Genomic DNA, 15,223 nt, shown 5'->3' with positions numbered 1-15,223 from the left:
TCCTAGTGGGGAAACTTAAAAATGGGGCAACTTCCTGGTGGGAAAGGCTCCTAGTGGGGAAACTTCTGGGTGGGGAAAACTCCTGGTAGAAGGAGGAAGAGGAGAAGTCTGTGATGGATTTGGATCTGTCCACGGTGGACTACTACTACTGACTCTTTTACTACTGACTCTACTACTACTGACTCTACTACTACTGACTCTTTTACTACTGACTCTACTACTACTGACTCTACCACGACTGACTCTATAACTACTGACTCTACTACCGACTCCACTACTACTGACTATTACTACTCACTCAAATCTGTCTGAATCGATGGTTCCAGTTACAATAAGATGATTTATATAAATAGTAAAGCAAACCCAATTACAGTTGACTCTCATGATGAAATACATGAAACATGTCCCATGAGACAGAGATCCAGCATCCACACTCAGTGTCTACTGTCACCCAGAATATATTTAATTCATAATATTGTTTACAGGCAAGCAAACTTTTAAAAAAAATCCCAACAGCCTTTTGTTGAGGGACCCATTGAGACGCTAAGTTCAAAACAACGTCGTCCCTGCAGAACTTTGCTGTGGAGCACGTCCACGTCAACCAACCACAGACTGACAACAACCACACAGAAGGAGGGAGACTTCATTCTGCATCACTCCTCTAAATCTCCAGAGATAATCGTCGGTTGCTGCTTCGTGCTCTGAATGTCGTAAAGAAAACGGTTGGAACCAGAGTTATCAACTCACCAAAGAGCATGTTGAGCAGCTCGGAGCGCGTCGTGCCGTCAGTCTCTGGGCAGTAGTTGTTACCGTGAGATACAGCGCGTTGCCAAGAGACACGACTCAACTTGATGTTGTGTTCAGTATCAAAACTAGTTGTGTGTCTCTGAACATGGTCTTACTTCTGGATCCGGTGTGTGGCACTCAGACCCGAGCCCGGTGGTTCCTTGAGTCACCGGCCGAGGAGGTGGAGTGGCAGCCATCTTTGACTCGAGCCTATCAATACATCCTAAATGAAACTACAACTCATTTGAAAGACTTGTTCTTAGTCCTTCACATCCAACCTGGAAAACATTACAAACAATTATATCTGTTATTGTGTACTGGGCCCCGCGTCCTTATCTGCATTTAAATCAAAATTAATAAGCAGAACTAGAATCAACACTTTTACAAACTATATTAGATTGTAACAGGACTAGAAATACAGAATAGACACACACACATAATTTGGCTGCATCAAGCCGGACCGCAGCAGTCAGCCGACACTCAGCCGTAAAAACATTTTACATTAATTTCAAATGTTCTCTCCTGTGTGGATTCTCATGTGTGTCTTCACACTTCCCTGTTCTGTAAATCTTTTCCCACAAACATCACAACTGAATGGTTTCTCTCCTGTGTGGACTCTCATGTGTCTCTTCAGATGTCCCTGTTCTGTAAATCTTGTCCCACAAACATCACAACTGAATGGTTTCTCTCCTGTGTGGACTCTCATGTGTGCCTTTAAATGTCCCTGTACTGCAAATCTTTTCCCACAAACATCACAACTGAATGGTTTCTCTCCTGTGTGGACTCTCATGTGTGTCTTCACACTTCCATGTACTGTAAATTTTTTCCCACAAACATCACAACTGAATGGTTTCTCTCCTGTGTGGACTCTCATGTGTGTCTTCACACTTCCCTGTGCTGTAAATCTTTTCCCACAAACATCACAACTGAATGGTTTCTCTCCTTTGTGAACTCTCATGTGTATATTTACACTTCCCTGTGCTGTAAATCTTTTCCCACAAACTTCACAACTGAATGGTTTCTCTCTTGTGTGTACTCTCATGTGTGTCTTCAGCGAGCCCTGTTGTGTAAATCCTTGCTCACAAACATCACAACTGAATGGTCTCTCTCCTGTGTGTACTAACATGTGAATCTTCAGAGATCCCTGGGTTGTACATTTCATCCCACAAACATCACAACTGAATGGTTTCTCTCCTGTTAGACCTCTTGGCCGTGATTCTTTCTTTGGCTTCTCTCTAAAACATTTCTTTCTAACCAAATAGCTGGAGGATATTTTTCCAAAATGACACCTCATGTGTTTCTGCAGAAACCCCTTGTGGTAACACCGTTTACTACACTTGAAGAAGCTGAAGGATTCCCTGGTCTCCTTCCAGATATCATCCCCGTCTTCACTTTCAGGTCCAGAATCTGACAACGGTTCTTGCCAATCACCATGAATGACTTCAGTATCAGAAGATCCTGAAGCCTTTTCATCAACAGCATTTGGATGTGAAAGACTAAGTGGATTTAGGTTCCAGGCTGGTCCTGATCCCCCACAGTCCTCTCCATCAGTTTCTGTTTCTATCGGTGTAGCTGAGCTGCCGGCAGGAGGCTCCGCCTCTCTGTCGTCCTCCGTCTGGCTTTGATGAAGCTGTGAGGTCTGAGGTTCGTCATCTTCACTCTTCAAAGTAACAACAATGGATGAGAACTTCGCGATATCGGCCTCCTGCAGCACAATGAGCTGATCTCCCTCTAGACGGGTCCAGAGATCCTGCAGGTCTTTTATGTGGAGGGGCTCCGGCTCCTCTTTCATGTGGAGAGGCTCCGGCTCCTCTTTTACGTGGAGGGGCTCCGGCTCCTCTTTTATGTGGAGGGGCTCCGGCTCCTCTTTCATGTGGAGGGGCTCCGGGTCCTCCGGGCCCTGGTCCAGGCCCTCAGGGGGGACATCTGCAGGGAGCACATGATGAACAACGGTGACTTCAGACTGATATCAACTTTCATTACTGGAGCCATTCAAGGAATTTGGAATCTGGCGGCAGGTGAAAGGAATGAACCAAGCAGGAGAGGCTGGGGGCAGGTAAAGGGAATGAACCAATCAAGAGAGGCTAGAGGCAGGTAAAGGGAATGAACCAATCAAGAGAGTCTGGGGGAAGATGAAGGGAATGAACCAATCAAGAGAGGATGGAAAAGGTGAAGGGAATGAACCAATCAAGAGCGTATGGGGGCAGGTGAAGGGAATGAACCAATCAGGAGAGCCTGGGGGAAGGTGAAGCGAATGAACCAATCAGGAGAGGATGGAAAAGGTGAAGGGAATGAACTAGGGCTGCAACAACGAATCGATAAAATCGATAAAAATCGATTATTAAAATAGTTGGCAACGAATTTCATTATCGATTCATTGTGTCGTGCGATTATTACGGCGCTCAATAAGTCACGGAGTATAAACAAAGTTGTTTTGAGCACAGAGCGGCGCAGGAGAAACCAGAGTGGAGGGAGAGACGGAATGCTGCGTTGTGAGAGCCAATCAGCGCTGAGCTGCTCCTCTGTTGATGAATCTAATTGGCTGCTGCTGCTCACGTGGCGCTGGATGCGGTAGTCATTCACGGAGTCAAAGTCATTCATGGAGCTGAGTGTGCCTCCGGGTGACGTTATGAACCCAGACACCAGGGCGCTACATGTCACGACGTGTGTAGCATTTCCACAAGAGTATAACGTAGAAAACGTGGTTATTTATTCCGTGGCGGATGGCTGAAAATATTTTTCCATGGAGAAAGGCAACGGAGATAAGCCACGCCCCCTCACCGTATTAGGCGTTTAACCCATAAATAGCCAACTCAGGAGAGTAAACCGCTGTCAGTCTGTTTGTGACGGGTTCATCCACATGCTGACCAGTGAACAGGTTCATCCACATGCTGACCAGTGGATCTCCAGGACCTTTCCATGACTTTAAACCACATTTCCATGATTAAACATTTAATGAAAACTTTGTGTATACATGAACAAGTGAGAAGATGTAGTATTTAAAATAACAATGAGAATTCCAAAGCATACCGTATATATACCGTGTAAATTAACATTTGAATAAAACAAATTTGCATTACTTTTCCAAATATTTTGGGATTTTAGTTTTTTCAATTACTTTTCTAGGCCTGCTAATAGCCATTTAAAAATTCCATGACTTTTCCAGGTTTTCCATGACCGTACGGACCCTGTTTTGAATAAAGGGTTGAAAATTAAAGTTTTTTTATCCGATTAATCGATTAATCGATAAAATAATCAACAGATTAATCGATTATCAAAATAATCGTTAGTTGCAGCCCAAAAATGAACCAATCTCTGGGGAAACGGACACAACATTAACAGGGTGTTACAGGCTCAGCTAAAATGGCTTTGATTTAAAGTGAAGTAACAACACAAGTTATTCAAACTATATTCCATCACATGTCATTTAGCTGACGCTTTTATCCAGAGAGACTTACAATCAGTGAATTCAACCACGAGTATAAACTCAGAACAAATAGAACCAAGAAAGTAACATTTCACCATAAGTAATACCATGAATAACACCATGAGTAATACCAGAAGTAACACCATGAGTAATACAATAAGTAATACCATGAGTAATACCAGAAGTAACACCATGGGTAGTAGCATAAGTAATACCATGAGTAATACCATGAGTAATCCCATAAGTAACACCATGAGTAATACCAGAAGTAACACCATAAGTAATACCATGAGTAATACCATGAGTAACACCATGAGTAACACCATAAGTAACACCATGAGTAATACCAGAAGTAACACCATAAGTAATACCATGAGTAATAGGGTTGGGTACCGGAAACCGGTGCCAATGTGGTACCGATTCCAATACAACCGGTATTACCCGGCCGAAACGCAACGCACATTCCAGTGCCTGAGCCGATTGAAATTGAAAAAAACTATTGTTGTGAACTTCTGTGGTGGCTCCGCCCTGTCAGCAGGTTACGAGCCTCTCATATTTAAGTTTGACAGCGGAGGCTGCGCCGTGTGTGACTAGTGAGGCCGTGTGGAGCACACCAGCGTCAGGCTGGACGCGATGGGGAGACCGTCACCGGTCCCCTGAACACGGGGAGACCGATTATGACGAGCAGCATGAACTCAGATTAGTACCGTATCGTTGATTGCAAGTCTTGCATTCATAAAAGTAGCCCAAGAAATAATAAATTAGCCATTGTAACCATGCTTAAGCTAGCTCATAGCTAGCTACGAGCTACGAGCGTGACAGTCTGCTAGCAGATGTGTTGATGTACAGCGATCCCGGCTGTATACCCGGTGTTACCGGGAATATAATGACAGAGGAATGAAGACCGTGGGGCGTCACTTTGTTTCAGTGTAACTCTCGCTGTCAGAAGCAAAACTTTATTTGTCACGTGTCATCTTCAGTACCTCTGATTGGTTGTTCTCTTTGCCCATCAACACAGTGACAGGATTAACCCTATAAAGTCTGCACATGACAATACATATCACATCATATAATGGAGAACATATATTGTGTATATTAACAGTCTGATATCCGTTGTGTGTCGGTGCTCCATGATAACGGCTTCTACAGGGAATATGGCCGAAGAGGTTTTTAATGTCCTCATTGTGCGTTTAAAAAAGAAAGTATCGGTTCAGGCACCGTTTAGGCACCGGTATCGTTTTAAAAGTACCGGTTTAGCACCGGTATCGGGAAAAACCCAAACGATACCCATCCCTAATGAGCTATACCATAAGTAACACCATGAGTAAATCCAGAAGTAACACCATGAGTAATACCAGAAGTAACACCATGGGTAGTACCATAAGTAATACCATGAGTAACACCATGAGTAACACCATGAGTAATACCATGAGTAATACCATAAGTAACACCATAAGTAATACCAGAAGTAACACCATGGGTAGTACCATAAGTAACACCATGATTAATACCATGAGTAATACCAGAAGTAACACCATGGGTAGTACCATAAGTAATACCATGAGTAATACCAGAAGTAACACCATGGGTAATACAATAAGTAATACCATGAGTAATACAATAAATAACACCATGAGTAATACAATAAGTAACACCATGAGTAACACCATGGGTAATACAATAAGTAATACCAGAAGTAACACCATGGGTAGTACCATAAGTAATACCATGAGTAACACCATAAGTAACACCATGAGTAATACAATAAGTAACACCATGAGTAATACCATGAATAATACAATAAGTAACACCATGAGTAATACCATAAGTAACACCATGAGTAATACAAAAAGTAACACCATGAGTAATACAATAAGTAACACCATAAGTAACACCATGAGTAATACAATAAGTAACACCATGAGTAATACAATAAGTAACACCATGAGTAATACAAAAAGTAACACCATGAGTAACACCATAAGTAACACCATGAGTAATACAATAAGTAACACCATGAGTAATACCATAAGTAACACCATGAGTAATACCAGAAGTAACACCATGAGTAATACCATAAGTAATACCATGAGTAACACCATGAGTAATACCATAAGTAACACCATGAGTAATACCATAAGTAACACCATGAGTAACACCATAAGTAACACCATGAGTAATATCATAAGTAACACCATGGGTAATACCAGGAGTAACACCATGAGTAACACCATGAGTAATACCAGAAGTAACACCATGAGTAATACCATAAGTAACACCATGAGTAACACCATGAGTAATACCATGAGTAATACCATAAGTAACACCATAAGTAACACCATGAGTAATACCATAAGTAACACCATGAGTAACACCATAAGTAATACCATGAGTAATACCAGAAGTAACACCATGAGTAATACCATGAGTAATACCAGAAGTAACACCATGAGTAACACCATCAGTAATACCATGAGTAATACCAGAAGTAACACCATAAGTAATACCATGAGTAATACCAGAAGTAACACCATGAGTAATACCAGAAGTAACACCATGAGTAATACCATAAGTAACACCATGAGTAATACCAGAAGTAACACCATGAGGAACACCATGAGTAATACCATAAGTAACACCATGAGTAATACCATAAGTAACACCATGAGTAATACCATAAGTAACACCATGAGTAATCCCATGAGTAACACCATGAGTAATACCATAAGTAACACCATAAGTAATACCATGAGTAACACCATGAGTAATACAATAAGTAACACCATGAGTAATCCCATAAGTAACACCATGAGTAACACCATGAGTAATACCATAAGTAACACCATAAGTAATACCATGAGTAACACCATGAGTAATACAATAAGTAACACCATGAGTAATACCAGAAGTAACACCATGGGTAGTACCATAAGTAATACCATCAGTGGCGGCTGGTGTCATTTTTTTGGGGGGGGGGGACAGTTTAAATATCACTCAACAATGAGAAGAAAAGAGGTTTTGAGTAGAATATTGTAAAAAACAAAGCTTTATTTAAAGAACACAGCGTGCTCATCAACACTGTCCAACAACAACTATCAACACACTATAACTTTGGGCATGAGAGGTTCAGAGCAGCTTTAAGGAACATTGGGTTGGGTTTCAGAGGTTTACAGACTAAAAGTGTTTCACCCTCACATGAAAGAGGTTCAGAGCAGAATAGAGTCAGAAAGAGATCACATGTTACATTGGGTGACAGAGTAGACCCACTACTGTAAAGACAAGTAGCTCCTCTCTTTAAAGTTGGCAAACTTCTCCATAACTCTGGTTAAAGTCAATCATGTCTGTGACCAGCCTGTTTCATCATTCTGGAGGGAATGTGTCTGTTTTTCCGAACTTCTTTGTTGTGTTTTCGATGCCAGTTCGGTCTCCTTCTGCTGCTCTGCTCTGCAGACAGGGTTAGCTTCAGGCTGTTAGCTCGTTAGCTTCATGCTCTTAGCTAGATAACTGCGTCAAGATTCGTGCTTTACACTTGTCTGCAGCTCTTTAGATCCCTCCCCGTGTTGTAGTCCAGAGAGTTTCAGTCCCAGGACTTTGGAACAACAGACAGGGGAAACTAAAAAACGAATTACTCATGGAGCATCCAGCTAACAAGCTCCGGTTAGCATATAGGCTTAAGGAGAAGCTACGTACGTCCTCCCGCGGTCAGCGCTTTGCTGCAGAATTTTTAAATCCGGATGTTCGGGTCCCAACTCTTTCAGCCTCTTCTTGTCAATATCTGACCGTCGATTGAAAGGTGTTTGGTGTCGAGATACCACAGAGTTTTCAGTCGCCGACGCCATACTAACATAAAGCTTCTGCGAGCTATGTTGCTCGCGTACCTCTGTCCGTGGAGCTCTCTGGCAGGGTTGCCAGGTCTGTGACACAAACAGCCCAATGGCCAATCAAAACCAGCCCAAAACCAGCCCAATGGCCAATAAAACCAGCCCAATATCAGAACTCAAAATATGCCCGTGACAAACCATATACACTGCTTTTAAAGTCCAACAGCATTGCCAAATGTATTGTAATATGTACAAAGTAACAACATATGTTTAGTATGCCAGCATTAAAAGCAGTTTTCCCTAAACAGTTATTTCACCTAGGTCCTAAAATGGCCTTGTGTAATTAGATACAGTATATTATCATAAATAAAATGTGTGTACGTGCTGATCTGGAGTCAGTTTGGTAGGATTTGGGTATGAATAAATTATTTCATTTAAAATATGGATTTTTATTTCAAGATATTCATGTAATTTGCATGCAAAATAGGTCTACCCGAACCAACGGACAAAAAATTCAACCCGCGCAACACTTCAAAAGTAGCTGGATTCCGCAGGGAAACCGCGGACCTGGCAACACTGCTCTCTGGGCTGAGGGAACATACGGGTCTCTGATCTGCCGAATAGTCCAATCACGTGACCAGTGGCCATGGCGCACATTTTTGTGACCCAAGATTCACGTTTCAAACGCCAATGAGAAGCCGTCCTTGCCGAAACGACTGAAATGTTTTCGCTGCCGTACACACATTGGGCGGTGTCCCGAAAAAGGGGAGGGGCTTCTCTCCGTGATAATGGCGATATATTATATTTTTTCACATTAACTTAAGTGGTTGTTGACAGGCTGACGGTCTCCCACATACATTTAGCGCGTCAACACGGTATATTTACTCTTCAAATGATTTGGCATATAATGTTTTTTGACAGGATTTTTTTTTTTTTTCCATCTCAAAATTTTATGAGGGGCGGCGCCCTAGCGCCCCCTATGGACGCACCGCCACTGAATACCATGAGTAACACCATGAGTAATACCATGAGTAATACAATAAGTAATACCATGGGTAGTACCATGAGTAATACCATGAATAACACCAGAAGTAATACCAGAAATAACACCATGAGTAATACCAGAAGTATTCCCTAACCCTACACTTCCTGGTAGCTCTCTTGCGTCCTCATGGCTCCTCAGAGATCCCTCCTCGCTCCTCACATCAGAAATCAGAGCTTTGGGACAGAGGTCAATATGGCGACTCAGAACAACTTCTGCTTGAAGCGAAGAAATGACTCAATAAGAGACGTGGGATGGACCCCGTGGTTGGAATATGTGGAAGATCAAATGTTTTGTGCTGTGTGCTGCCACAAAAATAGAGGAAAGTGTGTTATACTTGTGCATAGTTTTATATTAGGCTTAAATTAAAACTACAAAGATGACTTAGAGCACACACACATCTCTCTCCCAGACACGAGTTACAAGAACGCCAGACGTAGAGAGACACAGCGACCGTGTGCTGTTCCAGTATTAACTGGTAGAAAGGAGACTGTAGAGCGAGGGCCGGGATGCTCTGACATAATAATAAGAGACGGGGAGACGTCAGCAAGAAGCTCCACATGTCAGAGAGAACAAAGCTACTCAACCTCTCATTCTCTCACCACATACAGGACCTACACTCTCAAATACATCTGAATTTCTCAAAAACTGGACAGTAAATTCTCACCAAAATAACCATGACATAGCAGAGGTCCTTCTGAATAACAAGCTAGTGTCAGAGCGTGGAAATAACAAAGAGGGAAGTATTCCCTTTGGCCGCAACTTGTGGCCGTTTATTTCAATCCACAAAACCATCAGCAACATTCCCAGCAGTTTTACTAGAGCGATGGAACCGCTCCCATAAACAATCAGCCTGCGGGTGGAAGGCCGTTGTCCGATGGAGCATCACACACAGGCTTCTTGCCACTGCACTGGGGCTCTGAACCTGGCGACCCAGGTCCGAACAAAAGCCCAAACCACCTCATCCACCGATTTAGATGACAACGGAACAGCTTCTGGCCAGCGAGCGGCGCTGTCTCCCATTGTGAGGAGGTGGGTGAACCCACGGGATGGGGCAACGGTCCTACTAAGTCCACATTTACCTGATCAAACCTCTTCTCTGGTACCAAGAACTGAGCCAAAGAGGCCTCTATGTGACGGTGGACCGTGGCGCGCTGCCACTCAACACAAGTCCCGGCCCACCTTCGTACATCCGAGCTAGACGAACTTCTCTGCCACCAACATCTTGCCAGGGTGTCACACAGGGGCCCAACGGGACCTCCTCCAACCTCAGCCCCGTTACTGACTTCCTCAATTCCGTAACCTGAGCCCCGGCCATCTAGTTATGGTCCTAACTGGACAGGTCTGCCACCAGGTTTTCCTTGACTGATGCATCTCAGATCTGTCGTGAACTCCAAGATGGCGAGTGGACCATGGTTTGTCTCTCTTCCCCATGGTACCTGCTGCACAGCATCAGGAACAGAAGGACTCCTTGGTCCAACCCTGTAACTCATCTGGTTAAGTGAACGCCAAACACGAAGGAGGTGTTCATGTTCGGCGCTCGTCGTTCAGTCTACAGGCAGAATCACCTCATTTCTGAGAATGATTTACCAGGCCACACACAGGTTCTTATCTACACACAGGGTCGTTCAACCCCAGAGGTCCTTAGACCCTCTGAGCTCTGACTGATTACCTTTGGCCGACATATTTTGGATAATTTGACATTATGCAGTAGTTGAGATTACACGACAACAGCAGCACTCAAGCCCATAGAATCTCTGTATAAGAGAGCACTCAGAGTCTTTGACAAGCAACCGCAAACCCATCATCACTGCCACATCCTGAACAAACATACGCTTTGAAGTTTTAACAACCGCATCAGCCTTAAAGAAGCCAGCATCATTTACAAAGCCCAAATGGTCTGAACGAGTCCATCAAACAGACCCGAAGGAGACCTGGACTAGAGTCACCAGAGCCTCCGACACACAGGGGCACCACCTCTGGTCAGACGGCTCACCCTCTGGACTAATACTAGGAAATACACAGGAACAATCACTGTACTAATACTAGTAAATACACAGGAACCATCACTGTACTAATACTAGTAAATACACAGTAACATCACTGTACTAATACTAGTAAATACACAGTAACATCACTGTACTAATACTAGTAAATACACAGTAACCATCACTGGACTAATACTAGTAAATACACAGTAACATCACTGTACTAATACTAGTAAATACACAGTAACCATCACTGTACTAATAAATACACAGTAACCATCACTGGACTAATACTAGTAAATACACAGGAACCATCACTGTACTAATACTAGTAAATACACAGTAACCATCACTGGACTAATACTAGTAAATACACAGGAACCATCACTGTACTAATACTAGTAAATAGACAGTAACATCACTGTACTAATACTAGTAAATACACAGTAACCATCACTGTACTAATACTAGTAAATACACAGTAACCATCACTGTACTAATACTAGTAAATACACAGTAACCATCACTGTACTCATACTAGTAAATACACAGTAACATCACTGGACTAATACTAGTAAATATACAGTAACCATCACTGGACTAATACTAGTAAATACACAGTAACCATCACTGGACTAATACTAGTAAATATACAGTAACATCACTGTACTAATACTAGTAAATACACAGTAACCATCACTGTACTAATACTAGTAAATACACAGTAACCATCACTGGACTAATACTAGTAAATACACAGTAACATCACTGTACTAATACTAGTAAATACACAGTAACCATCACTGTACTAATACTAGTAAATACACAGTAACATCACTGTACTAATACTAGTAAATACACAGTAACCATCACTGTACTAATACTAGTAAATACACAGTAACCATCACTGTACTAATACTAGTAAATACACAGTAACATCACTGTACTAATACTAGTAAATACACAGTAACCATCACTGTACTAATACTAGTAAATACACAGTAACCATCACTGGACTAATACTAGTCAAGATCTTGATGGTCACTTTACGTCAGTCTGATCACTTTACGGCAGTCTGATCACTTCACGGCCGGTGTTACGGTTCAACCTGAGACCCTGTTAACTGGCGACCTTCGTCTGTTGTTGTCGTAGTTACAGCAGATGTTGATAATAGCAAGAACACGCAGCTGTCCTCGCGAATGTCGCATTGTTTAGTTCTACAATTCAATGAGAAACCTTCTCGTGTCGTGTCTGGTCTGAACATACCGGAGGAGACGATGTAGGAGAGAAAGCGTCCAGCGACTTGAAGCGTCGCCTGTTGTTTATGGTTGAAACAGGAAGTTAGCAAACTGCCCTTCCTTTGAAATACATTTGGTCAAATAAATAAACACTTCATCAACATACAATTGGCAGTCTGTTTTGTGCAAACATGTATCACGTAGCATAACTCTGTAGTACAAAAACCACAACAAAAAATATATATAAGGATGTTACGGGATTCAAACTCATGTCTTTGGGAGGAGAAAAGTTTAACTGACGGGGATCTTACCACTAGGCCAAGAGCAACACGATGTACTCTGTTCGCACAATTAAATAACCTTCACTGCGGTCACTGGTCACCACGAAAGGCAGAGAACCACCAGATCAACTTGTGACCAACACACTGCCGACCACCATGGAGCATGTTGACGTGAAGGAAGGAGCACTCTACAATAGTGATGCTTCTCAAACTAATATTCAGCTGTTTCAATTCAAAATGTCTTTAAAGGGCTGCACATTAATGAGGAAATGTTTGTGTTGTTGTCATGAGGTAAACATACACAATCTGGACAATAAGGCCAGAAATGGTCATACATGTATGAATATACAAACATTACACCCATATGTGATTACCATCTGTCCATAGACCATGGGCATTGACCACATTACGTTTGTCATATTTACTTTGCCTTATTGTGTCTGTGATTTATGCCACTTAAATAAAGTAATAAGTGACCTGTACTGTTTGACTACTGTGTTCTTGGCTGGCCACACAATTAAGAATTCAACCAGCCAACAACACAGAGAAGTCAGACAGTTCAGGTCACTTTATTTTACTTTAAATATGACAGATGGTAAACAATCACATATGGGTGTAATGTTTGTATATTCATACATGTTTGACCATTTCTGGCCTTATTGTCCAGATTGTGTATGTTTACCTCATGACAACACAAACATTTCCTCATTAATGTGCAGCCCTTTAAAGATGTTTTGAATTGAAACAGCTGAATATTAGTTTGAGAAGCATCACTATTGTAGAGTGCTCCTTCCTTCACGTCAACATGCTCCATGGTGGTCGGCAGTGTGTTGGTCACAAGTTGATCTGGTGGTTCTCTGCCTTTCGTGGTGACCAGTGACCGCAGTGAAGGTTATTTAATTGTGCGAACAGAGTATATCGTGTCGCTCTTGGCCTAGTGGTAAGATCCCCGTCAGTTAAACTTTTCTCCTCCCAAAGACATGAGTTTGAATCCCGTAACATCCTTATATATATTTTTGTTGTGGTTTTGTACACAGTTATGCTACGTGATACATGTTTGCACAAAACAGACTCCCAATTGTATGTTGATTAAGTGTTTATTTATTTGACCAAATGTATTTCAAAGGAAGGGCAGTTTGCTAACTTCCTGTTTCAACCCATAAACAACACGCGACGATTCAAGTCGCTGGACGCTTTCTCTTCTCCATCGTCTCCTCCGGTATGTTCAGACCAGACACGACACGAGAAGGTTTCTCATTGAACTGTAGAACTAAACAATGCGGCATTCGCGAGGACAGCTGCGTGTTCTCTTGCTATTATCAACATCTGCCGTAACTACGACAACATTAGACGCATTCGACCGTAGGTCGCCAGTTAACAGGGACTCAGGTTGAACCGTAACACCGGCTTCCTCCTGCAGAAGTTGCTCTGGCAGCCATTTTGAAGACCGTCCCAAAAGATGTCCACGTGCAGATCCCGTAACCAGTTTGCCTCGAGCACCGTGAGGTGTTTAAAGTTCCTCCCTGATGAATGAGATCAGAGGAGAGCTGGAAACGAACCACATCCACCACAAGTCCCGCTAACTCCAGTCCACGAGCTGGAAACGGACTCCATGTGACTTGAAGCCGTCAAACGAGATGAAGCCCGGGAACCATCGTGAAGCAGCACCAACCTGATGTGTGTAGCTCATGTTCTCCGAGACGAGACACGGTGTCCTCATAAGCTGCTGTTAGTGTGTCCAACAGCACAAAAGCCTCTTCAACGACCGCGTCGACTTGCTGCTTCACCAACAGTCTCAGCATTTCTCCTGGAGACACGGAGACAACACAGAGGCTCGCTGGAGAGGAGCCAGAGTCCACCTGCGCACTACGCATGCGCGGGGGTGCGTGTCCGACGTGAGCCCGCCTGCTCTGACGTCACCAACACGTGATCAACGAGAAGCTCGAGCTGGATGTCATCGTTTCTTTGGCTTGCTGCTTATTCCTGAAGGAAACTGAAATCTGTCCGACTTTATTTAATTAATCCATACTTTGTCCCATCAAGTAAAGAATGTAAACACATTCCTCCTGATTATTACTGAATGGATCAGTAGGAACAACGGGCTTGGGTCAGAGGAGGACCGTGTTAAGAGACACACATCTGGTTTTTATACTGAACACAAAATCTTGATTTTAAATAATGTCAGTTTAATTTGACAGGTTCAAAGAAATTTTACATTGAAACGTGTTTGTGTGCCTTTTCTACTCGTTACAGTCTGGTGCATTTACCTGTTGTCACCGCCAGGGGTCAGCAGTCAGTAACTCTTCATGTCTGAGGGACAACAGAGCGCTCTCTCTCTCTCTCTCTCGCTCTCTCTCGCTCTGCGTAAGAGGACGTGAGACTGCGGAGCAGAGGTGAATTGTTTGTTTGAACGGTGTTTTTCCTCGTTAAAAGGTATGTTTGTTGTGAGTGTCTGTGGATTTCACCCGAATGTCAGTGTGAGTTCACGGAGGTTTTGTTAGTGTGTCTGTGTGCGCGTTAGCGCTAGCGGGGAGCTAGAGTCATGGAGGACTTGAGCTTCCTCACGCGGGCGCACGGGATTAGAGTGGCGCAGAGTTTCCCGTGCTCGGAGGAGGAGGTGGGGCTGGCAGTGGGCGACGT

The 15,223-nt window shown here is 43.0% G+C and overlaps 1 protein-coding gene across 1 annotated transcript; it reads right to left on the bottom strand.

Annotated features, from left to right (window-relative positions):
• Positions 1 to 320: 320 nt before the first annotated feature.
• Positions 321 to 14,525, bottom strand: LOC130203765 (gastrula zinc finger protein XlCGF57.1-like). Its single transcript, XM_056430175.1, has 2 exons — positions 14,256 to 14,525; positions 321 to 2,712 (listed from the first exon to the last, which is right to left on the bottom strand). The coding sequence occupies exons 1-2, from the start codon at positions 14,455 to 14,457 to the stop codon at positions 1,295 to 1,297; spliced, it is 1,620 nt and encodes a 539-aa protein (XP_056286150.1). The 5' UTR covers positions 14,458 to 14,525; the 3' UTR covers positions 321 to 1,294.
• Between the last annotated feature and the right edge of the window lie 698 nt (positions 14,526 to 15,223).

The sequence above is a fragment of the Pseudoliparis swirei genome, chromosome 13 (genome assembly GCF_029220125.1).
Source record: "Pseudoliparis swirei isolate HS2019 ecotype Mariana Trench chromosome 13, NWPU_hadal_v1, whole genome shotgun sequence".
Classification (NCBI taxonomy): Eukaryota; Metazoa; Chordata; class Actinopteri; order Perciformes; family Liparidae; genus Pseudoliparis; species Pseudoliparis swirei.
This window is presented reverse-complemented; position numbering and strand designations above follow the sequence as displayed.